Raw genomic sequence first — 21,035 nt, 5'->3', positions numbered from 1 at the left:
CGAGCTGAGACTTTCTAGTGTACTGGCAGCTGTCGCTCCCAATTCTGCCAGCTGGTAACAGCTCCGAAAGGCTCGCTCCGGCACCTCGCGACCCTCTGACCCGAAGTTCACCAAAACTTTCGGGAGACGGACCAGCCCCGGCGGCGGCGCACCACGACAACGCGACAAGAAATTGGACCGACTAGCCAGCGGCCCCGAGGCAGCAGAAGTACGGCAAGATCTTGGCCCGACTCAGCATGCAATCCCCGCTCCTCCAGGCGGCGCTGCGGCGGCCGACCGCCCAGCTGCTTCCTCGCTGCGCTCTACCGACATCAAGCTGCCCAGCCGCTGCACGGTATGTCCATCCGAACCCACGCCTAGCTTTCGCCAGTTGGCGCCCTAGCTAACGAAGAATAAAACAAAACAAAACAGTCCCTTCTCCAACCTCCCCACCCTTCGTCCAACCCTCCTGCACCCGTCCACCACCACCACCGTCTTCCGCGCCCCGAACCAGACATTACTCTCATCACCAACCCTCACCACAACGGCAGCCACCACAACAACGACAACAACCGCAGCAGAAGCCGGCTGCCAGACGACGCTGCTGCTGGACCTGCTCCCCAAGCGCGCCATCACGTCGCACCCGGCGCTGGCCGGCTGCGCCAGCCAGATCCGCTGCGGGCCGCGCCCGACCATGGCCCGCGCCACGCGGCTCATCCAGAAGCGCCGCCACGGCTTCCTCAGCCGCGTCAAGACGCAGTCCGGGCGCAAGACGCTTGCGCGGCGGAAGGCCAAGGGGCGGAAGCGCTTGAGTGCTTGATTTTTTGTTTTGGTCTTTCTTTGGTGTTTGGTGGTTGTTGTTTGCGCTGCGCCTGCGTTGCGTTGCGGTGTTCGGTTGGGCTGGGTGCCATCCATGGATGGATGGATAGGTAGATCAGGGAGGGAGACAGTTCATTGAGTAACTGGGATCGTGATGGAGGGGGGCTGTATATTACCGACCGATGCCAGAGGGAAACGGCAAAATGTATTATATCGGGATATAGACGCCGTTTTGAGGGTTGGAATCATGAGCATACAGAAAGCGCTCCGCTTCCTGTTTCATTGAAGGGATTTGTGGGTAGGATTGGGGAGGATGCCTCACCGTTGTGTCGGCGTTCTGGGCCCCTACTTCGCTCAAACCGGCGACCCCGTTGTCCTTAAGACACTCAGAACGCCCTGCTACCTTAGGGCGCAAATCACGTCTCTGATGAACGGAACCAAGGGGAAGATAGTTGCTCGGGAAACTCGGCAGAGACACTCGCCAGTTGAAAACTAACCTCCGGCTCTGGATATAGTGCCATATCCTAGGTCACCGGCCCCCACAACTCATCCATTCGGTTATGGCCCGGTCTCCGGGGTCAATCTAAGCTACACTGGAGAGTCCCTGGGCATCGCTCGGTCTAATGAATGTTCAAGCTGGAACCTTCACAGAGCAGCATGATCCGTTCGATATCCGACTGGCCGAGGGTGACGGGTTGCTGAGGGAGGGTTTCTCTTCCGTCACGCTGGCAAATACTTTGGCTGCCTTTCACCGCGTCAAGGACACCACATACTCGGGTCACTCTGGCCGGACAAAGACTGCTTCCGAGTAATCTTAGCTCCTTAGCCCTCGGAAGGGATGGGGCAGGCTGCCAGTCAACTCTGCTGAAAAATAGATACTAAAGTGTTAGACATACCAATACTCATACTACTTATTCCGGACGAATTGACTGAGATATCACCCAAACCCGACGTGATCCAACCTCCCCCCTCTTCTCAGACCAACTCTTGAACCACATCACCCTCAGACAGGAGGCGACAACCCCTCCTCACAAACCAGCATATCCGTATAGCACGCCAAAAACAACCGATCGCTCGCCTCGCCAATCCACACCGTATACCTCCCCATACCTCCGCCCCCCCTGACCCCTGGCACGACCCAATTCTGCAGCTCGACATCCCACACGCTGACGTCCTTCCTCGTCAGCCTGAGCGTAACCGTCTCGCTCTCCCCGGGCCTCAGCGCCGCCGTCTTCTCGAAATCCCTCAGCTGCACCACGGGAACGTCGTACGGCGCGTCCGGCGGGTACTGCACGTACGCCTGCACCGACGCCTTGCCGGCGAAGCTGGCGCCCGCGTTGCGCACCGTGACGGTAACCTCCCAGGCGACGTCCCACAGCGCGGCGTTGCCGCCGTCGCCGCCGCCGGCGGCCGGCCCGGGCCGCTGCACCGTCGAGTAGCCGTCCGGGTAGGCGTACTTCGGCGTGCCGGCGGCGCCGATCGCGTAGGCGGCGTCTGCTTCGGAGGGTTGCAGCCAGGAGTAGAGGTAGCGCCAGATTGGGGAGAAGCCGGGCGGGTAGTAGGCTTCGGAGGCGGGCGGGATGGTGCTGGGATAGGACGGGGTGGCGCCCTTGGCGGGACGCGCTGGGGGCACGAGGGAGAGGGGCGTGACGGCGCGGATGGTGGCGTTGGTGAGGGCGAAGGTCGTGTAGCTGAGGCCGTGGCCGAAGGCGAAGCGCGGCTTGATGGCTTGCTTGTTGAGCGAGCGGTAGTCGATGTACAGGCCCTCGCTGTAGGTGTCCTGCACTTGGCCGAGCGCGAAGCCCTTCAGGTTGGCGATGCTGTCGGGGTAGTCGGTGGCCGCCTTGGTGATGGAGTAGGGGAGATGTCCGCTGGGGGAGACGTCGCCAAAGAGGACGTTGGTCAGGGATTCGCCTGCTTCCTGGCCCGGGAGGTGGGCGAAGAGGACGGCCTTGACGGAGGGGAGGTCGATCCACGATTCCAGGATGAGCGGGCCGACGGTGTGGATGACCACCACGACGTTGCTAAACTTTGCGGCGGCCTGCTGGACCAGCTGATCGCCGCCATGCCAGGCAGCCAACTTGGACGAATCCCGATCTCCGTGGTTGTTCTCGACCGTGAAGCTGTTCTCTCCCGAGTCGGAAGTGACAAAGACGACCGCAATCTCGTCGGATGATGGCGTGTCGATGGCCGGGAAGGAGTCCGTGTTGTAGAACTTGACGCTAGGGACCCTCCTCTTGATGGCGGAGATGGGATCGTCAAAGTACGGGTAATCGGCAACGCCAGAGCCCCAGCCCATGCCGAGCGTGCCTATGTTGCATGCTCGACTAGCACAGGCATTCGGCCCTGCAGGATTGACCTGCGCGTCCGTGCCAAAGACGCTGATTTTGCTCGCGTTCGACAGCGGCAGGACGCCGCCATCATTCTTCAAGAGCGTGATGGCGTCTTGTGCCACCTGACGGGCAAGCAGATAGTGGTCGTCCTGAACATTAACAAACCAGTTGACCTGCCCAGTGGGAGAAAACAGGGCAGCCGGATATAGCGGCCCGTCTTTGTCGTGCGTGTTCGACGAGAAATTGGGGCGTGGGTGGTCCTTATCCTGACCCATCTTATACCAGGCCGCCACGATTCTGGTGGCCATGTCATTCAGCCGGTCCAGGGGCACCGAGCCGTTCAGCACAGACCTAGTCAGCTCATACTGCCACAAGCTAAGGCCAAGCAGTGGGATGTTGGTGTCGCCCGGCATGTTCATATCGAGGCCAGCCAAAGCCGAGCCCACACCCGAGATCTGGCTCAGCCAGTCCGACATGACCATTCCCTGGAAGCCGAGCTCGTCCTTGAGGATGCCGTTGATCAGGTAGCTGTTCTGGGAGCAAGCGGAGCCATTGACGGCATTGTAAGCAGTCATTACGGCGCCCACCCCAGCGTGGACGGCCTCGGCAAACGGCCACAGATAGAGCTCATGCAGGGTCCGGTCATCTGGCCTGTGTATCAGCATGGAGCAGTGACTGCTTGCATCCCGAGCACTTTACCAATATTTGAGCTGTATCCGGGCTGGAACAAGTTGTACATGCGGTACATCTCCTGCTCGTTGCCAATGTAATGCTTGACTGTGGCGATGATACCCTGCTCCTGGACGCCCTGGATGGTCAGGGCGGCCGCCTTGGCCTGGAGCACCGGATCGGCGCCAAAGCCCTCCCAATTCCGTCCGCCCAGGGGTTTCCGTCCCAGAGGCCCCACGGTAGGCCCAAGATAGACATTGGTTCCCTTGCCGCGGAACTCTTTGCCTATGGCAACCCCACGGGCGTACATCAAAGCTTTGTCCCAGGTCGCTCCGGTGGTGATGCCGGCCGGGAACGCGGTGACATTATCGGTAGATGCGACTCCGAGAGCCGAGTCCTGCAGACAGAGCTGGGGGAAGCCGAGACGGTCTGCACTCCCGCTGTTTCCTACACAAGGCCTGCATAATCGGTCAGCAGCAACCCGACCACTGCAGAAGTTCCTGGAACCAACCCTGCTCCGAGAGTCAGTCAGCTGATTCTCTATGAGGAGGCGGCCGTCTCCGAGAGGGGGGTCCTACCCATGAGATAGCCGACTCCCGAGGTGATATTTGTCTTCTCGGCCAGCGTCATCTGCGACACCAGGGCCTGCGCCTTTGCGTAGGCGTCGCTCCACGATGGAAGCCAGCCGCCATGGGGCGTCGGGTAGTAAGGGGCGGCATGGTATCCTTCCGGGACGGCGTCTCTTGGGCCGACGCTGCGGGCGAGAGAGAAGGACGCAAAGGGGCTTGCGACGAGCGAGAGCCAGACGGCTCCCGCACGGTAGACCATATCGACCGCGTCGTTGAGACCCCTCGCGAACCGGAGGAGGGACGGCTGCTCGACTTGCCACAACCTTACCCTTCAAGGGGACGAGGGAGGCGTGAGATCACAACAACGGGGCTATCTCCGTCTTGACGCGGCCCCCTGTTAAAGTCGGACAGCGCATACGGCAAACGCGCGCCGTCCTGGGGCGGGCGCTCCACGATGAAGGCTCGGCTCCAAGGGAGGGCGGAAGCGAACCGGGGCACATGGCAGATCGACAAGAGATTCCGGGCCAGGTAACGTTAAACTCGGCAACCGAGCGGCTGCTCCATACAAAAAGAGGATGCGCAAGTGCCATTCTTGAGACCCGGCTGCAACCCAGCACCTCCAGCGGGGCAATAACGACGTCACATTAGTGTAGTTGTATTGAATCCCAGTTTAGTTAGGAGGCGATCTGTCGCCTCCTATTCGCGGCCGCTGCTCGAGCCAGGATATTGGTGCCGGGGGCCTCTCTTGGCTCGACGAGGTTGCGCCCGCAATGAGGCTGCCAAGATCTCCATAACCCAGCAGAGTTCAGCCTGGGGCTAGCATCACTTCAAATTCTCATTGCTGGGAATTGAGAGCTCAAAGCTGGCCCCGGTTCATCTCCAGACAGCTGAGCCCACGGGGCTATGTTGCTTTCCTCTCCTCCAACACGAGCACAACTGGAACCTGCAGGCCGGGGCCCAAGCCGTCGAATGGCCGGGGTCGAGAGAGCATAGTGGCAGTCGGGAGGGATGGCCGATCGAGTAGTTGTAAATCGTGCTCAAAGACGGCTCAGCTTGTGATCGTGGCACAAAACAGGTTTTGGAGAGAAGCCAGTTGCTTGGAGGACTAATTACCTGTCTCAACCATGCTGCGCCGTCCCCCGAGGTTTTCCATGTTCCACAAGCGCGATCAGCCCCGGAGACCAGGAATGCATCTGATGTCCATGTGCTTTACCGAGGCACGCTGGACAAATCCCCCGCATCGAGAGCCAAAACGAGCATCAAGGAAATGCTGCAGACTCGCCAAGGTCGGTTGTCTTGGAGAAGCGAGCTCCAAGTTTCTGCGTGCGGGATGTGCGGGCTGCCGGGTCGGGAAAGAGGATGGAGGTGCGGGCCCCTAAATTCCTCCGAGTCGGGGCTTGCATGCGCCCGCCAATTGCCTCCAAGAGAGCGAGGCACAAAGCATCCCAGCTCCAGCCAATGCGCCAGCTCAGGGCTTCTCGAAAAGGCAGGTTCAGGGCTGGTGTGCAGCCTGCCAAGACGCAGCTTCCCCCACTGTCTTCTTTCCCATCCGCGAACTGCGTCCCCCGCACCCGACCTTTCCAACCTCACACCTTCCCAGACCCGCGCAGTCGATGGTCACGTTGCTCACTGCTGCGGTGATTCACCTCGGCCATGTAACTCGACACGGCCGCAGAGCCAATTTCAGGCACAGCTGCCTTGATCACGACCTAATGTTCACCGTACACGATGGCGGCTTGGTCGGTCCGGGTTGCGTTTGTCTTGCTCCCATCAGATGGCGCAACTGTGTAACTCCATGCATGGACAAACCCGAGTTTTGTTTGCATGAGAATACAGAAAGTGACTGGAGAGTTAGGTACGGAAAAGGATGGGCATGCTGACCGCCTCTTGCATGCTCTTCCAGCCACTTCACGCTTTTTCGGCCAATTTTCGCTCGGTCTCACGCCCTTTTTGCGTGACCGTGGCCCATCAGAGTCGGCGGCGTTGGGGTCAGCTGCACATCACTTCGGATCTGCGCTGGGAGTTGCCGTATCGAAACGGGCCATCCCGCCGAATGCCGTGACAGGCTCCTCTCCACCACACCCTTGGCTGCTTTACTGTGTTTGCGGAGGAACTTTGTCGACCATCTCAAGGCCCGCGGCTGCCGATGGGCTTACACGGCCTGCATACCGTCACCACCATCGGCCTTGCTGCTATGGATGTCCGGCGTGGCAACGGGGCCAGCGACACCCTCGACTTTCCAGGCTCGCCTGCTGATAGGTTCTTTGCCCGGAGTGAGGCAGGCGCGATGGCCCATCAGATAAGATCAGCTCGCGCTAATGTGAGTGATCCCTCAACGGTGGATGCAAGCGAGACACCATGTGGCGCATAATACACTCCGGCACGGGAGCCCAAGGCGTCGCTGCTTTTTGTCCGATGCGGCCAGCCTGTGTCGCCTGCAAGGCAGTGTTATAAGGACTCCACAGACACCGTGGTGCAGCCAGAGAGCCATGCTTCTGCTTCGTCCAGGCGTGGTCACCCGCCCGAAACCTCACGATCTCACTCCGTTTTGTAAGGAGGGAGACGCCGCGCCTGAGTGCGTAATCCATTCGTCAGACGCCAGCCGCTCTCACCGTGTTCAACGGCTGCCATGAAAGGACTACTCCTCGCTTGTCTGTCCTTGGGGTGTTGCGTCTCCGGAGCCCCAACATCGAGAAGGCAAGGTCAGTCTGAACACGCACCATCCCCCAAACAGCCCTGTGTTTCTAACAAAGTCAAAGATGCCGTCACAACTCAACAACTGGACAACCTGAAATTGTTTGTTCAGTGGTCTGTTGCGGCCACCTGCAATAGCGAGAAGTCTGCCGGGCAGCCCGTTACTTGCCCTCCGGGTCAATGCTCCCTATTTGAGTCGCACAATGCCACAGTCGTTGCGTCGTTCATGTATGATCCCATGGCATCCCGGCCTCCGCAAGGCAGCAACTGACGGGAGCAACCAGCGGGACACTATTGGATACCAGGGGCTTCGTCGGCGTGGACCCCGTCAGCCAGCAGATCGTCGTCTCCTTCAGGGGCACCACCTCCGTCCAGAATTGGATCGCAGAGTAGGTCCTCCCAAACACCCAGATCCGCACGCACACAAAGCAACCCCAACTAACAAATTCCACTCCTCCCCCAACACAGCCTCACCTTCGTCCAGGTCCCCTGCGACCTCACGCCGGGCTGCCTCGTGCACACAGGCTTCTGGGGGTCCTGGGGCGAGGTGGCCGCGCGCACGCTGGCCGCGGTCCGCGACGCGAAGGCAGCCCACCCTGCCTACAGCGTCATCGTGACGGGCCACTCGCTGGGCGGCGCCGTGGCCACGCTGGCGGCCGCCTACCTCCGGCGGGCCGGCTTCGCCGCCGACCTGTACACGTACGGCTCGCCGCGCATCGGCAACGCCGCGTTCGTCGAGTTCGTCACCGCCCAGCCCGGCGGCGAGTACCGCGTCACGCACACCGACGACCCCGTCCCGCGGCTGCCGCCGCTCGTGGCGAACTACCGGCACACGAGCCCGGAGTACTGGATCAGCTCGACGAGCCAGGGGCCCGTGACGCCGGCCGATGTGCAGTATTGTCCCGGGTACGCGAACGTGCAGTGTAACGGCGGGACGGAAGGGTTGGATATCGATGCGCATAACTGGTATTTCCAGCCGCTCGACGGCTGCTCGGCCAGGGGGCACGCCGCTCAGGAGGGCGGACGCGGCATCATCACATCAGCGGGAAGCTGAATAGGTACCGTATGTCGATATGGATGTGCAAACGGCCGGCACCTTTATGCCGAGAAGCAGACGTGAAGTTGGGTTGTGTTCGCGATCATAAATCATTAGTGTTATCTCCCTGGATTACACCTCCCCGCCAGCTCTTGCCAACAATGCGGCCCTCGGGCCGGGTGACGGTCCTTCCAAATCCACTACATGGGCAACTGCTGGCTGTACCTGTACACCACGAAAGACGACTGCTTCAACAATCGGTCTGTGCAGCAGACCTACAACTGTGACCACGAAAACTGGTGTATCCCGCCGCACTTCAAGTGGGGGTTATTGGCAGATGCCGGACTGCTAGGAGGAGACGGGTGAAGGGGTCGGGGTCAGCACATACTTGCCGGCGTCATTCTGGGCTCGAAGGGAAGTTCAGTAAGGGAATGCAGTTATTCTAGGTTGGGAGGAATTTTGAGAGAGGCTTCTTGTCCTTGAAAATCAACATGCTCTGACCTGGCACTCTCGAGAGATACTCTCCGACCCCCAGTAATCCGATCTGATCTCCCCGTGCTACATACAGGCACACTACAACGGTGGTGGGTCGTCCTCTGCTTGTATTCAGCCATCTGTTTACTTGCCCCTATTCGATCTTTCGACACATCAACAGACGCAGAGCCGAACCACTTTACCTCAACACCCCAGCCACTTCCTCGCTCAGGCGGCCCCAGTCTTTCCAGAACCCTATTGCTCGTGGCTTGCAAGACTACAATTGCTTGATCAATTGCCCTGGCTCAGCAGGAGATCCAGGATCAATAACAACAAATCAAGGTTGAACCGCGCGACCGGCAGGGGGGCCGACATCATAGTTTCTCATTTTCCGTAACCTCGCACTGCGCCCTGTAACATCCAATGACTATATACTCGCTAGAACTCGCAAACGCGTCATGACGTTCATTTGTCTAACCCTCTCACCTCCTTGCTATCAATCCTCACAACTCGCTAGGTAACTAGGTAGCTAACCAGCTACGATCTCGCTGTGCCTCCGCCTGTCTGAACAGCCCAGCCAGTCTAAATGCTCCGGACTCTTAAGATATCGCCGCCGAGGACAGCCAGAAAAAGGAGCAGTCTAAGGAAAAGAAAGGGGGTATAAATGAATATCAGTGTATGTAAATGATCCCGCAAGATGCCAAGCAGACACAGAGGAAAAAAGGGAACAAAGGAAAATACAGGAAAATGACATAGCTGTTCAATCCTCCCAGTACAGAACCCTCGCTCCCAAAGGGGTATCATACCGTGCCCTACCTACCGTACCTGTATCCGTCCTCTCTCAAGCCAACTCCTTTCCTTTCCCCAGCTGACAACAGCCATCCGTTACACCGGACCACGGCATACCTTACCCGGAAACGCCGCGCCATGCCCCGCAAGGACCGACTGTTGAGAGGTCAGATACCCCCAAGGCGCCACAGCCACACGCCATGGCCGAATACTCCGATACTCCGGTGCCTCCTAACAAGTCCAGTACCAGCACCAGCACCTGAGAACCCGTCCCACCCGTGCAAACGGAGGAACCAGACACCCCTTCCCCTGAAAAACAAGCGCCTACTTCTACCCCCGTCTAAACAGCCTCTTCGTACTCCCCACCTTGCCCATCTCCCCAAAGACAGCCCCTCCCTTGTCGCGGTCCATCAGACTCGCCTCCAGCCCCTGCGGCTGCCCTTGTCCGGGTCCGCCACCCCCGCCGCCCGCCGCAACCATACTCCCCGGCAACGACGGCGGCGCGCCCCCGGCCAGCGGAAGCGACACTTTCCGCTCGCCACTAGCAATGCGGACCTTCTCCTTGACGCTCTCCACCCACGCCCGGCGCTCCTCGCTCATCTCGATGTGCTTCGCTCGGGGGCCGGCCATGCCCAGTGCTGACAAGTCTCCGTCGTCGTCAAGCCAGTTGAAGCGTGAGCTGGAGCGGCTGCGCGAGGACCCGTCCGAGGGCGGGGTGGCGTCGCGTCGGCCGGCGGGGGCGAGCGGGGTCTTGGGGCACGCGGTTGATGTGGAGGGCTCGTCGGTGTCGTTATTGCTGTTGTTGCTCGCGTTGGCATCCTCGTGGGAGTGCTGTGTTGGGCGTCTGGTCTTGCGCACTCTGAGCGGGCTTTCGGGAGAGTTGTGGTAGTGAGCGTGGTGGTGGGAGACGTCAAGGGCCGAGGCGGGTCGGCTGGGCGGGGAGTCGGCGCGTACGGCGCCGGTGCGCGGGATGTCTTTGACTTCGACCTTGTCGTCGTCGACGCCACCGCCGGCGGAGCGGCGCAGGTGATGGCTGGCGTATTCCTTGAGGTACTCGCCGAGATCGGCCCAGCCGCCACCGACGCGCACCATGACGCGCTCGCCGTGCTCACCGACGCAGCGGATGAAAAGCTTGATTGGGGCCTCGCCGTTGGAGCGTGACAGGTGGTACAGCTTGATATCCTGGTTGGTGCGCTGGTGGCGCGGACGCGAGCTGCGGCCGTAGGCCGGGGCTAGGGTAAACGACGGCGTGCCAGAGCGGGAATAGGCGGATCTCATGGATAGGCTGGATTGGCTGCGAGGGATGGCATCCGGCCGGGAGCTCTTCCGCGCCGTCGGCATCTTGAAGTCCGGGGGATTCAGGTTGACGGGGGGAGGTTCCGCGGTCAGCCGAATCTTGGCGGGCACCGATTCCAAAATCTCGCTGATCTGCTGCTGAAGCTGGTCGTCTGAGCGCGGCATGCTGATTTCAGAAGGACTGTCGGGTTCCGTGGCGACGTCGTCCTCCAAGATCACCGACTTGGTTGGTGTGCTTGGAGGACTCGGGAAGCTCGGCAACTCTGCGACGGAGGGCTGATCGTTGAAGCTCACCGACATCGACCTGGTACTCGAACGGAAAGATGGAAAACCGGAGATGTCACCGTCGCGAACCGTGGCCTGCTGCCGAGGGCGTTCTGGAGTGCCGTGGTCAAGGTCACTGGAGAATGAATCCGTGAAGATGCTTGAAGCTTCCTGCATGACGGTCGACGACTGGGACACGTCGCTATCACGTCTACCTCGAGATTCGGATGGAGGTGCCTGATGCTCCGAGATGCCCGACAGCTCGATTTCAGAGTTTGACGGAGATCCGTCGGCGCCCGCGGCATCCTCGCCGCGGTAATCGTGGGCAGTGTCGGCGGGGCTTGACCCGCGCGAGCCCGACTGTTGCACGCTACTGACCCTATCATACGCCCCTGGGGCGAGCTCCTCGTCGTCGGTATCGGGGCAGTCATCCTCCGGCTGAAGCTCGTGCTCCTCTGCAGTCGGGTGAATTTTGATCAATGGCGGCAGGACCTCAGCATGGCCAAGAGCTCGGGTGCTGCTTCCGTTCAGGGGTGTTGCCGCCTCCGGTGCTTGTGCTTTCGGAGATGCCGACGTAAGAGACCCGCTGGTAGCAGAGGATGCACCCGCGCTGAGATTTGGCTCCAGGGGCGCCGGCTGCTCAGAGCTGTTCTGCTCCAGAGCGGCTTGGCTTGCCGACCTAGCCAAATCCGCCTCTTTGACCTTTCTCTCGCCCGCCACACTCCATTCGCTGTACCCGAGTTCCAGCGCATCCAAGCGGTCGATCCATTCCTCTGGCAGCGTGTCCGGCTGCCCTTCAAGAATGTCAAGCATTGAATCCAAATCGCGGCCGGCCTTGGCAACTTTGCGTCCGAGAACGGTCTTCATGACATCAAAGTCTTCCCGAGACAATGTTGCGGGTCCAGTACCTGCAGTGCCGTTTGGGAGATTGCCGGCAGCGCGGTCTGGGGTTGTGTCAAGACCGATCGCATTCCAGCCAGATCGAAGGGCAACCTCGGCATCGGTGAGGGACGCCAAGAAGACGGGAATCTTCCGCAGCACCAGCAGACGAAAATTCCAAGTATTCATCAGCTTTGCTAGCTTGGAAATATTGGGCAGCGCCTGCACAGTGGTGGCCGTAATCAAGGCGGCCAAGTCGTCCAGCATCGCAACAGAGGAAAGGGCGGACGTTGCGGACCGACTGGAATCCATTACCGGAGTCCCCGGGCGCGACAGCGGCATGATGTGGTTGTTCAAGACCTGCCTCTTGATCTCTTCGATGTCGAGCTCCTCCAGCCCCTGGGCGATCTCATCCAACCGCCTCTCATATCTTGCGACGTCGGCGGCCGGGAGGCTTCCGATGTATTCCTGGTCTGGGCGTGGGGCTTCGTCCGCCGAGGGCTCGCTGCCGGAGTGGAAGAGCCTGCCCGTCTTCGCCGTAGGGATTTCGAAGCCCGCAGAGGTCCCGCCTGCCGGCCATGGCCAGGCAGAGAGCTCCTCCAGCCATTCATAGATGCTGTTCGAGGCAATGGCAACCCGCAGCGCAAACGCCTGCTCGGCCGGGGTCGCCGCTTGCATGCAGGCCTTGAGCGACCCCGAGGGGTTCCGGAAGGCGTCGACCACGGTCCGCGGGGTGAGGTTGGACAGGATATCGTCGGTCTTCCGTTGGCGGGTTGGGGACGTATCGGACGTTGACCGGAGCTGGCGGCCGCGGGCAGTCGCAAGGAGTGCTGGGGAACGGGTCGGCGGAGATTCGTTCATGGTGGCTGTGTTAACTGCTGGTGCAATGGTCGTCGCGGTGGTGGTGGTGATGATAGTGAGGGTTGGGGGTAGTCTGTGGTCGAGTGGGCGAGGGGAGGCTACGCAACATAATGCCCCTTCCCTACGAGCCTGGCGAGACGGCGGACAGTATCTTCTCGGAGGTTCCCATAGTCAAAGAGAAAGAGAGTGGAGGGGGCGTTGGGTGAGGCTGGTAGGCTGCTGCGATTCGCTGCGATTCGCTGCGAACCGGTCTCTGCTGAGCGCTCGCTGCTTCTCCCCGCTTGCTCCGAGCTTGGCCCGCAGTGAGTTGATTCGCTGGCGGGATGACACAAGCCAGACACAAAAAGGATGAGAACCGGGCGGTGATGGTTCGGCCGCTCGGGTAGGTGCACCGGCTCGATGAGGTGAAAGCAAAAGAGTGAATGAGTGGTTGCAGGTGCCTGGTGTTGGGCACACACCGTCGAAAGGTCAAAAGGTCAAACGAGCGTCTTGTGTGTGGACGGAAGGAGCGTTTTGGGCAAGTACATGTACCACGTGTAAGTGCAGTGGTTAATGCAATGCAATGCGCTGCAGCTTCACGTCTAAAGAAAGCGAGCGACGGAAAAGATGGAAGATGAAACCAGTTGGCGGCAGCCGGGGTGGTAGCAAACGAGTGTCGGTGCCCCAAACGAGACGGCGAGGCTGTTGCACAAGAATATGGGAAAGTGGTTGCGCGAAAGCAGCGAAGCAGCGCGGACGAGGACCGGGCCTCGTTAGTTAAAATGAGACACGGACCCGGATGGGGGATCTGAGTGCCTCCCGGATGGGATCTTGCTTGCTCTGGAGATTTGATTTCGGGGACCAGCCGAAGCGAGCGTGCTAGCCCAGATCCGGTGTTCTTGGCGACCAGAAACCATCCAAGTCGGGTAGCCGCACTATTGGAGGGCTAACAATCGCTAACAGAAACCCTGGTAAATCCGGTGGCTGGATGATAGTACGGAATACACGCAGACGCGGTCGATCGCCGTGCCGTTTACGAAAAAGTCGGCAGGGATAGCGGACCAAATTGGGACAAGTTGGATGCTCAAATTGAATTGCGATGCTCCACCAGCAGAGAAGATGACGCGAGCAGCTTCTCGACAAGCGGATTGCGAAGATCAAAGGCCACTGCGCTTGCTTTTCTTTCGGAACATTGGAGCATTGGCAGGGCAACCTCGGGATAAGCCCCTGTTGTGGCGGAGATCTGGACCAGGTCTCGCTTTTCAGATCGGTGACAAACGTTTGCTGCACCACGGACACCACCCACCAGAGGAAGATGTTGTGAGTGTCCAGTGTCCCCGGTTTCTATCCGCTGTATAGGATCATTCTCACCCTGCACCCGCTGCCGCAGATCCAAGTGCATCTAGTGACTCGTGATAACATCAACATAAGCATTAGGTAGACTCCCTAAACAACCCCCAGATCATTATCTATCCGCAGTCTCCGTCTGGCATACCCAAGTAATCCGTATCCGTATCCCAGAATCCTTTTTTTCCCGCCCATTGTCCGTCCGATATCCATTCCATCCTGCCGCCTGACAAGACACCATGTAACCCATTCTGCGCCAAACCAGCCAAAGATCCCGCCAGTGACCGAAGTCCAGTCCAAGCGCCACCGGCAGAAACAAAAAGAACAAGACGAAAATGCCCCCCTCACATCCCGACGTTAATGGCTAATCCCCTCAGGTAAGTTCCCCATCCAATCAATCCCGCCATGGTCCGTCCCATCAACCTCCCCAGCGCCACCACCCCCAGCAGCACCGCCAAACATGCCGCCCATGAAGCCGTCGCCCTCCGTGCCCAGCCCGCCCTCGGCAGGGAACTGCAGCCACTGATCAAAGTCGAAGTTGGCACCGCCAATCCCCGCCGCATTACCACCACCACCACCGCCACCAGCAGAAGCAGAAGCAGCAGCGGCGGCGGCGGCGGCGGCGGCGGTGGTATACTCCAGCGTGATCTGATCCGCCATGGCCGCGTCGACCCCGGCATCCGCATCGACGTCCATGTCGCCCGGCGGCGGGCTGGGCACGTCCTCGCTGTCGGTGTGCGGCGGGGTGGCCGCCGCCGCCGCGGCATCGGGGAGGATGGGCAGGTCGTCGCTGCCGCCGTTCGCGTCCGCGGGGACGTTGAAGGGGTTGGAGGAGGCGGAGGAGGAGAAGAGGGCCCCGAGGGTGGCTGTTGTTGTTGGTGTTGATGTCGGGTTGAGGAAGGCGGCGGCGCCGGTGTCTGGCGGCGGGGTGGACGGGCGGACGGGCAGGGTGGGCGGAAGTACGTTTATGCCTAGCCCCGTGCCCATGCCCATGCCCATGCTCATGCCCGTGTTGTTCATGCCCATGCCGCCGATGCCGCCCATGCCCTGCGGTGCGAGGTTGAGGGCCGGCGCGAGCACGCGGTTGAGCATCTTGGCGGAGCGCGCCGCTGCGGGTTGAGGTTGCGGCTGGGGCTGGGGTGGTTGTTGGGGCGGCCCGCCGAGCATGCCCCTGCGGAGGAGCGCGTCGAGGAAGCCGGTGGCAAAGTCAGCGGCCGCGTAGATGTTGCGCAGGTTGTTCATGACGATGAGGCATTCCTTGAGGCCCAGCATTGCCTTGGCGCGGGTCGCGGGGTCCAGGCTCTTGGTGTCGAGCATGTGCACGATCATGGCCGGCAGGATCACGGTCACGCCTGTGGTGGGCAGGTAGCGCTCCAGGCCGCGCTGGCGCATCTCGGCGGCCATGGCTGTGATTTGCTCGGCGGCTTCGCGCACCCGCTTCCGGGCCATCTCCTGGACCTCGACCGGCGTGCTGGGACCCTCCGTCGGGGACGCCGGCAGGAAGAGAGGTCGGTGCAGGGCCGAGACGGTGGTATGGTAGATCATGTGCAGGAGATTGCGCTGGACCCCCAGCACCTTGTTCGCGTCCGTGACGGTGATCGAGTCCAGCGGTCGATACTGGCAGCACTCGGGCAGGCTGGCGAACCAGTCCCGCAAATCCTTGTCGACGCGCTCGACCTCCTGCATGTTTTCCGGGTTCTTGTTCGGAAGTAGCATGTGGGTGCTGTTCACTGTTTGTTCTGGTCGCACGCCGCTGCGGCTGAGGACCGAGTATTGCACCTTGAGCATATCGCCGATGAACATGCACAGCTTGGCCTTCTCGATGCACATAATGGCAAGTTCCCGCTGCATCTCGACATCCCGCATCAGGGCGCACTCGGGTCCGAGCAGCTGGTTCTCCTCGGACAGCGCCTCGATCTCGAAGTCGGCCTCGTTCAGCGGGGGCACATCGAAGTCTTCGCTCTTTATCCGGGTCGGCCGCCGCATCCCGAGGGCGACGAGGCGGTCCCGCATGAGGCAGGACCACCACACCCGTTTCCACAACTTTTGCTTCCGCGGGATCATGGGCGTCTTTGACGGGTCGCGGTGTAGGCCGATTGTGTGTGCCAGCGAGATGGCAACCCCCATCCAGTGCCACGTGTCTTTCTGATCGTCCGGGGTCTCGTACCAGTAGGTCATGAGGAGCAGACCCTGCACCAGGATCAAGCGATCTGTCTCGTAGTCGAAGTCGTACAAGAGCTGTGGAGCCCACAAGGTCAGCATCCCAGCCCGTCGGCCTTCAAGTTTCGTCAACAGAACGGAGCAGAACTCACCCTGGTCTTGGAGAAGAAGGCCCTCCGGGCATCCCTGCGGCTGTCGTAGCCGGCATCCTTCAGAAGGCTCTCCTCTACGAACGCCGTGGCGGCAAACATGACAGCATGGTACAAGAACAGGCTAACCTTGCCGGCGGCGCCGGTGCGGTCGTTGACTATCCTGAGGAAGTCGTGCAGCTCCATGAGCGGCATGTACGGATGAACATACTCGACGTAGGCCGCCAGGAGCGCATTTTGCAGACGCAGCGACGGCAGCGCGAAGACCTGCTTCTGGGCGAGGTACTGCCTGTCCTCGGCCAAGATCTTGTCCGGGATGGGCTTGATGAACGCGGGCCATTCATTGCTCAGCTCGAAGGTAGTTCTGAATAGGGGGTGCACCAATGTGGGGGAGGTCCCCGGCATCACGGGGGTCGACGGCGGGAATCCAGCCAGCGCCGCCGAAGCCGGATCCGGGACGCCGGGGCCAAATCCGGCCGCGGATTGTTGAACTGTTGCACCCAAGTCAGCAAAGGTTCTTTCACATGTCACAACAGGCAGCAAGGTTGGCTCCTCCTCCCCTCTGGCATGTGACACGGCGGTGGGTGGACCCTTCGGCCCGGAGCAGGGGGGGTGGGGCTTATGGGGAGTCCGGGGGTTGGAAGGGGCCAGCTTACACAGCAGCTGTGTGGCGCCCTGCTGGCCATTGACATTGACCCTGTTCAGGGGAAGGGTGAAGGTTCCGTCCGGATTGAATGGCTGCTTCGCAAGATTGGCCGCGATAAATGGAGGGGCCGCACCAAGGCTCTTTGCGCGCAGTGCCTCGGCAGTTCCAGCCCGCGCCCCCACCCCGGCCGGTCCGCAGTTGTATGGGAGGTTCTTTCTGAAAACACAGTGCAGCAGGGGTGCCAACTGTCAGCCATTCTGTTCTCGCCGCGCTCGGGAAAATGACGCAATCTGGAGGACGATGGAAAGGGAAGAAGCTCGCAGACATAGCACACAAACAGAGAGCATGGCAGGCTCATCTCCCGTGAATTCCCGAGGTCATTCAAGGTTGACTTACTTTCGCCTGCGGCTCTCCTGGACGATGCATTCCACGTCGTCCCACCGGCAGTTGCCGCAGGGAGCGCCCTCCACCACATCACAGCGCACCTTGCGGGCTCGACATGACACGCAGGCTCGCGCCGCCCGCCGCTTCGTGACCTTTCCCTCTGGGTTTACTGACGTTCGCTTCTTCGGCGACGGTTGCGTCGCGGCGGCTGGTGGAGGTTGTTCTGGCGGAGGGGACTGAGAGCTCGCCGGGGCCGACTCAGATCGGGATCGGGGCGAGGGCGTGTCTCCGTGGTCCGACATCATGGGCCGAGCACGAGCTGTAGGCCGGCGGGCTCGAATTGGCCTTGGAGCTGAGGCCGAAGCCCGGAGAGGGACAGCGTTCGAGGATCCAGAAACAGAACCGGACTCGTCGGCGGGAGAGGCGTGTTCTGCCGGCCGGTGATGTGGTGAGCAGCGTGTATGTCAGTGTAAGGACGGCACCTGAGCGTATACTACGACACGTGTGCGCGTGAATCTCCAATGGCGGGGTAGCAGTGTGTGAGTGGCTTCGTAGTTGAAGATATCCAGGAACGGAAGACAGCGAGTAAACAGAAACTGTTTTTCGAGGAATTGACTCGACGTTTCGCAGAAGAAAAACATCCGGCACGCGGCCGTGTGGGGAGGAGGGCCCCAGCCGTTATTATATTTCGCCATGGGCCACAGGGAGTCTCCATTCCCCAGACAGTCAAAGTCGCCGCGGCGATACTAGCGTAGTGTAGTACGTACCCCAGAGGTGGAATGGAGCCCCGGGGTCAGTCGCCTCGATGGCGAAGCAAGCCAGTGACATGGATGCCTTGTTTGGGAAACGTGGGGACCCGGCTGGCATGTCGAGAAGCGGCTTGTTCCTTCGCCCACAGCGAGCAAAAATACGCTACATACAAGAGAGACCGGGTCTGCCCGGTGGGAAACGCACGGTGCATGAACCGTCGAGGCGTCCGACCTGACTGGCACTTGGCCTGTCATGTCGTCAACCAAAGCCAGCCGTCATCTGTTCCTCGTCATCAGGGGCTGAATTGGCGACGGGAGAGTCGAAAAGTCTGTCATCTCAGTGGATTGGTCCCTGCAAGATTAGGCCCAGAACCCTCCGGTGAGGTCACACGCATCATCAGGGCTGGTCGATGGAGACACCCATTCTTCTTATTCAGCAAGAGTGGGAAGTCGAAGAATGAATGCTTTGGATACCGTCAAGGTGCCTCTGCCCTTTGCCTGCAGTTCGCCTCCGAATCGAGCCTTTCATCCGACCCCGGCTCCAGAGCGGGACCCACCCGTTAGTTACGCTCCTGCAGCCAGCTTTTGCAGGCAGGTAACCAACTCGAACAGCAGAGCAGAAGAATTGGCCGATTCCTGTCATGCTCACTGGCTCAAGCCCGTTCGAGGGTCAGGCATGTTCCTATCATGCCACAGTGCCATCGTTACTCCCGAGCCCCGCAGCCCTCCACGAGGTTCCTCAGAACCGAGTCTATCCCTCTTTCCGCCAAGCGGCTTGTGGAGAAGCCAATCAAAGGCGGAAATGGCGAGCCCCACCCGGCGCAGCGCTGGATCGCCGAGCCCGCAACTGCACGTGCAAATATTCCCGCTGTCGCGACCCGGGGCTCCAGTTTTTTTTTGCCTCAGGGGTCGGGCAAGGAAGGCGAGGATCGGTCAGGACGCAGCTCCTGTCAGGGCATCGCCCGGTGCTCACCTTGGATCGGAACCCTGGCCGGAAGCGTTTGCAAGGAAAAGGGAGACAGACGGGGTCCGCTTTGCCTCGCGGTGGATCGGCAGACTGAGCAGAAAGGGCCACCTGGACGGACAGGAATTCCGTGCGGTGTCTTCAGCGCGACACGCGACCACCTTCAAGCGGCGTGTAACTCTCATCTGGAAAGGGACACAGGCGCGGTCCGTTATCGGGCTTGGTAATTTAAAACCGCACATGCCAAAGGATCAAGAAGCACTGAGCACTGGGCCATGTTCAGAAGCACTACCTGTACCGGGTAACATTATGTATCTTACCTGGGTTGAGCAAAAGAGAGCCCGGCAGATTGTGGTAGGCGCCTTGTGGTTACCCTCTCATCCCTGGAGGCGAAAGGGCGAATCATGCGCCGGCCGTTGGTCCGGGCGTGTATCAAAGCGACGATGCTTGTCCGATCCGCTTGCCCGCGAGCAACAACAACTTGCAGAGCATCCCCGTACTCGTTTCTCCCCTTGAGCCGGGGGTCGATTCAATCGCAGCCTTCTTCACTACTGTGCAGGGAAAGTGGTGTCTTGCATGTGCTGCATCGACGCACACGTCCTGCAGGAGGGAAAAACAGAAGACGTTGCGCCTCTGTACGTCGGCAAGAGTCGGAGCTGGTTCGCCGGGGATTGGGCGGTGATACGAAGTATTTACCTTATATACTCCGTGCGGACCTTACTTTCCCTGGTAAAACAGCTTCGCTTTTCGGGTTAGTTTGGTGCCGAACTCGACAGCTTGGGTGTGTACTCCAAGGAACCTTGATATTCTGCACACAGGGTTAACTAAAACAACCGACTCGACATTGAACGGCGTTTGTTTTGTCTCCTTTCCCCCAAACAACCGAGTCCCAAAAAGGGGCGGCAAAACCCGTCACATAAAGGGGGCGGGAAAGAGTGGACATCCACACCTCCCTGCTTCGCTGATTGCGTTGCAAAACAGTCTCCATTTTTCGAGTCAGTTCCCAGAGAGGAAGCGCCTCTTGAGATTTTGCGGGTCGTCGTCACCGACTCACCGCCCGACTGGGACGAAGTTCCCGCTTGGCCTGTGTGAGTTAGTGCCCCCAGGCTCCACTATCTTCCGGCCGATGCCATTGCCAGGCCTCCTTTTCAGACTCGAACTCCTGCTTGGCGGCATGGGTCCTGATTGCCAGCGATTGCGAAAGCTGTGATTGGTTGTCTTGTTGCCTACCTAACTCTTGTTGGCTGACAAGGAGATATTTGGAGCAACGAGCTACAGTTTATTTTCCAAAGTTCTTTGGAGGTGGTATGCTTACTACCTTCGCAGGCATGGCAAGTAGTGTTAAATTGTACAGTAAAAAGGAGCAGAGCAGAAAACCGTTGCCGTAGCTTACGCCCCTTCCCGACCTGCAATGCCGGGACGGTCTGGCTTACGCGGTTCGATCGTGCTTTGTCCGCTCTTTTCTGCTCCTGCATGCTTCAATGCTAATTGACTGGTCGCCTGCCACCGTGACCCTCTGGCAATGCAGATGCCACCACCATCGATTCCCTTCCAGCTTTGCCTACTTGGTAGTAGCATGGCTGATGAGGCCGCTAGGAACCCCCCGTTCCAGGTTTTATTGTGGACTGTTCTCGGCCTTGCCAGTTCTTGTGCACTGCGTACCTTATGTAAGTGCCTTAGTAAGATAGCCACCCCCGCAGCCGACCCCTCTTCCTCCTCCGCACCAACTGCCAGCCCACTAACTATCCACCCCGCTCCCGTCACTGGAATCCCCCGCCCGCAGTCCCAGCGCGGACGCCAACGCCAACCGATGCTCCCTCCGTTCTTTCCCGGCCGTCGGGGATCGGGAGTTGCAGGCGGCGACGGCGATTGGTCAGGCCGGAGTTAGTGAGGAATTGGAAAGGAACGGCCGTGATGCTCGCTGCCTTTTCCGGGACTACCTGAACTTCAAGGTTACACTACCTTCGCGTTGGTGACCGGCTTAGCTTCGGGTTA

General features: G+C 60.1%; 8 protein-coding genes across 8 annotated transcripts; 4 read left to right on the top strand and 4 right to left on the bottom strand.

Annotated features, from left to right (window-relative positions):
* Window position 1: 1 nt before the first annotated feature.
* On the top strand, window positions 2-1,158 carry THITE_2107125 (uncharacterized protein). Its single transcript, XM_003648962.1, has 2 exons — window positions 2-334; window positions 412-1,158. Exons 1-2 carry the CDS (start codon window positions 237-239, stop codon window positions 797-799), a joined length of 486 nt encoding a protein of 161 aa, XP_003649010.1. The 5' UTR covers window positions 2-236; the 3' UTR covers window positions 800-1,158.
* A 547-nt stretch (window positions 1,159-1,705) lies between these two features.
* Window positions 1,706-4,330, bottom strand: THITE_2107120 (glycoside hydrolase family 3 protein). The gene is made up of 3 exons (XM_003648961.1): window positions 4,312-4,330; window positions 3,831-4,258; window positions 1,706-3,777 (listed from the first exon to the last, which is right to left on the bottom strand). Exons 2-3 carry the CDS (start codon window positions 4,108-4,110, stop codon window positions 1,802-1,804), a joined length of 2,256 nt encoding a protein of 751 aa, XP_003649009.1. The 5' UTR covers window positions 4,111-4,258; window positions 4,312-4,330; the 3' UTR covers window positions 1,706-1,801.
* Window positions 4,331-4,334: 4 nt separating this feature from the next.
* THITE_2107118 (glycoside hydrolase family 3 protein) lies at window positions 4,335-5,002 on the bottom strand. The gene has a single exon (XM_003648960.1). It carries the CDS (start codon window positions 4,626-4,628, stop codon window positions 4,341-4,343), a length of 288 nt encoding a protein of 95 aa, XP_003649008.1. The 5' UTR covers window positions 4,629-5,002; the 3' UTR covers window positions 4,335-4,340.
* A 409-nt stretch (window positions 5,003-5,411) lies between these two features.
* THITE_2107116 (uncharacterized protein) lies at window positions 5,412-5,755 on the top strand. The gene has a single exon (XM_003648959.1). The coding sequence runs from the start codon at window positions 5,494-5,496 to the stop codon at window positions 5,746-5,748; it is 255 nt and encodes an 84-aa protein (XP_003649007.1). The 5' UTR covers window positions 5,412-5,493; the 3' UTR covers window positions 5,749-5,755.
* Window positions 5,756-6,998: 1,243 nt separating this feature from the next.
* On the top strand, window positions 6,999-8,117 carry THITE_120596 (uncharacterized protein; the record flags this gene model as incomplete). Its single annotated transcript, XM_003648958.1, has 4 exons — window positions 6,999-7,071; window positions 7,129-7,291; window positions 7,348-7,452; window positions 7,532-8,117. 4 exons carry the CDS (start codon window positions 6,999-7,001, stop codon window positions 8,115-8,117), a joined length of 927 nt encoding a protein of 308 aa, XP_003649006.1.
* Window positions 8,118-9,534: 1,417 nt separating this feature from the next.
* On the bottom strand, window positions 9,535-12,943 carry THITE_2107113 (uncharacterized protein). Its single transcript, XM_003648957.1, has one exon. It carries the CDS (start codon window positions 12,660-12,662, stop codon window positions 9,693-9,695), a length of 2,970 nt encoding a protein of 989 aa, XP_003649005.1. The 5' UTR covers window positions 12,663-12,943; the 3' UTR covers window positions 9,535-9,692.
* Window positions 12,944-14,194: 1,251 nt separating this feature from the next.
* Window positions 14,195-17,711, bottom strand: THITE_2107109 (uncharacterized protein). The gene is made up of 4 exons (XM_003648956.1): window positions 17,340-17,711; window positions 16,954-17,159; window positions 16,301-16,788; window positions 14,195-16,226 (listed from the first exon to the last, which is right to left on the bottom strand). The coding sequence occupies exons 1-4, from the start codon at window positions 17,627-17,629 to the stop codon at window positions 14,346-14,348; spliced, it is 2,865 nt and encodes a 954-aa protein (XP_003649004.1). The 5' UTR covers window positions 17,630-17,711; the 3' UTR covers window positions 14,195-14,345.
* Window positions 17,712-18,870: 1,159 nt separating this feature from the next.
* Window positions 18,871-19,569, top strand: THITE_2107108 (uncharacterized protein). Its single transcript, XM_003648955.1, has one exon. It carries the CDS (start codon window positions 18,879-18,881, stop codon window positions 19,554-19,556), a length of 678 nt encoding a protein of 225 aa, XP_003649003.1. The 5' UTR covers window positions 18,871-18,878; the 3' UTR covers window positions 19,557-19,569.
* Window positions 19,570-21,035: the final 1,466 nt, after the last annotated feature.

Source organism: Thermothielavioides terrestris, chromosome 1, assembly GCF_000226115.1.
Source record: "Thermothielavioides terrestris NRRL 8126 chromosome 1, complete sequence".
Lineage (NCBI taxonomy): Eukaryota > Fungi > Ascomycota > Sordariomycetes > Sordariales > Chaetomiaceae > Thermothielavioides > Thermothielavioides terrestris.
Note: the sequence above shows the minus strand (reverse complement) of the source record. Positions and strands in the feature narration are given on the sequence as shown.

Excerpts from the sequence above, each read along its gene's own strand:
- THITE_2107118 (XM_003648960.1), bottom strand. The coding sequence starts at position 4,628 with ATGGTCTACCGTGCGGGAGCCGTCTGGCTCTCGCTCGTCGCAAGCCCC.
- THITE_2107125 (XM_003648962.1), top strand. The coding sequence starts at position 237 with ATGCAATCCCCGCTCCTCCAGGCGGCGCTGCGGCGGCCGACCGCCCAG. Across the intron at positions 335-411 it reads AGCTGCCCAGCCGCTGCACG|TCCCTTCTCCAACCTCCCCA; the intron begins GTATGTCCATCC and ends AAAACAAAACAG.
- THITE_2107108 (XM_003648955.1), top strand. The coding sequence starts at position 18,879 with ATGGCGAGCCCCACCCGGCGCAGCGCTGGATCGCCGAGCCCGCAACTG.
- THITE_2107113 (XM_003648957.1), bottom strand. The coding sequence starts at position 12,662 with ATGAACGAATCTCCGCCGACCCGTTCCCCAGCACTCCTTGCGACTGCC.
- THITE_2107116 (XM_003648959.1), top strand. The coding sequence starts at position 5,494 with ATGCTGCGCCGTCCCCCGAGGTTTTCCATGTTCCACAAGCGCGATCAG.
- THITE_2107120 (XM_003648961.1), bottom strand. The coding sequence starts at position 4,110 with ATGTACGCCCGTGGGGTTGCCATAGGCAAAGAGTTCCGCGGCAAGGGA. Across the intron at positions 3,778-3,830 it reads CGGATACAGCTCAAATATTG|ATGACCGGACCCTGCATGAG; the intron begins GTAAAGTGCTCG and ends TACACAGGCCAG.
- THITE_2107109 (XM_003648956.1), bottom strand. The coding sequence starts at position 17,629 with ATGTCGGACCACGGAGACACGCCCTCGCCCCGATCCCGATCTGAGTCG. Across the intron at positions 17,160-17,339 it reads CAGGAGAGCCGCAGGCGAAA|AAAGAACCTCCCATACAACT; the intron begins GTAAGTCAACCT and ends CTGTGTTTTCAG. Across the intron at positions 16,789-16,953 it reads GGGCGCCACACAGCTGCTGT|TTCAACAATCCGCGGCCGGA; the intron begins GTAAGCTGGCCC and ends TGGGTGCAACAG.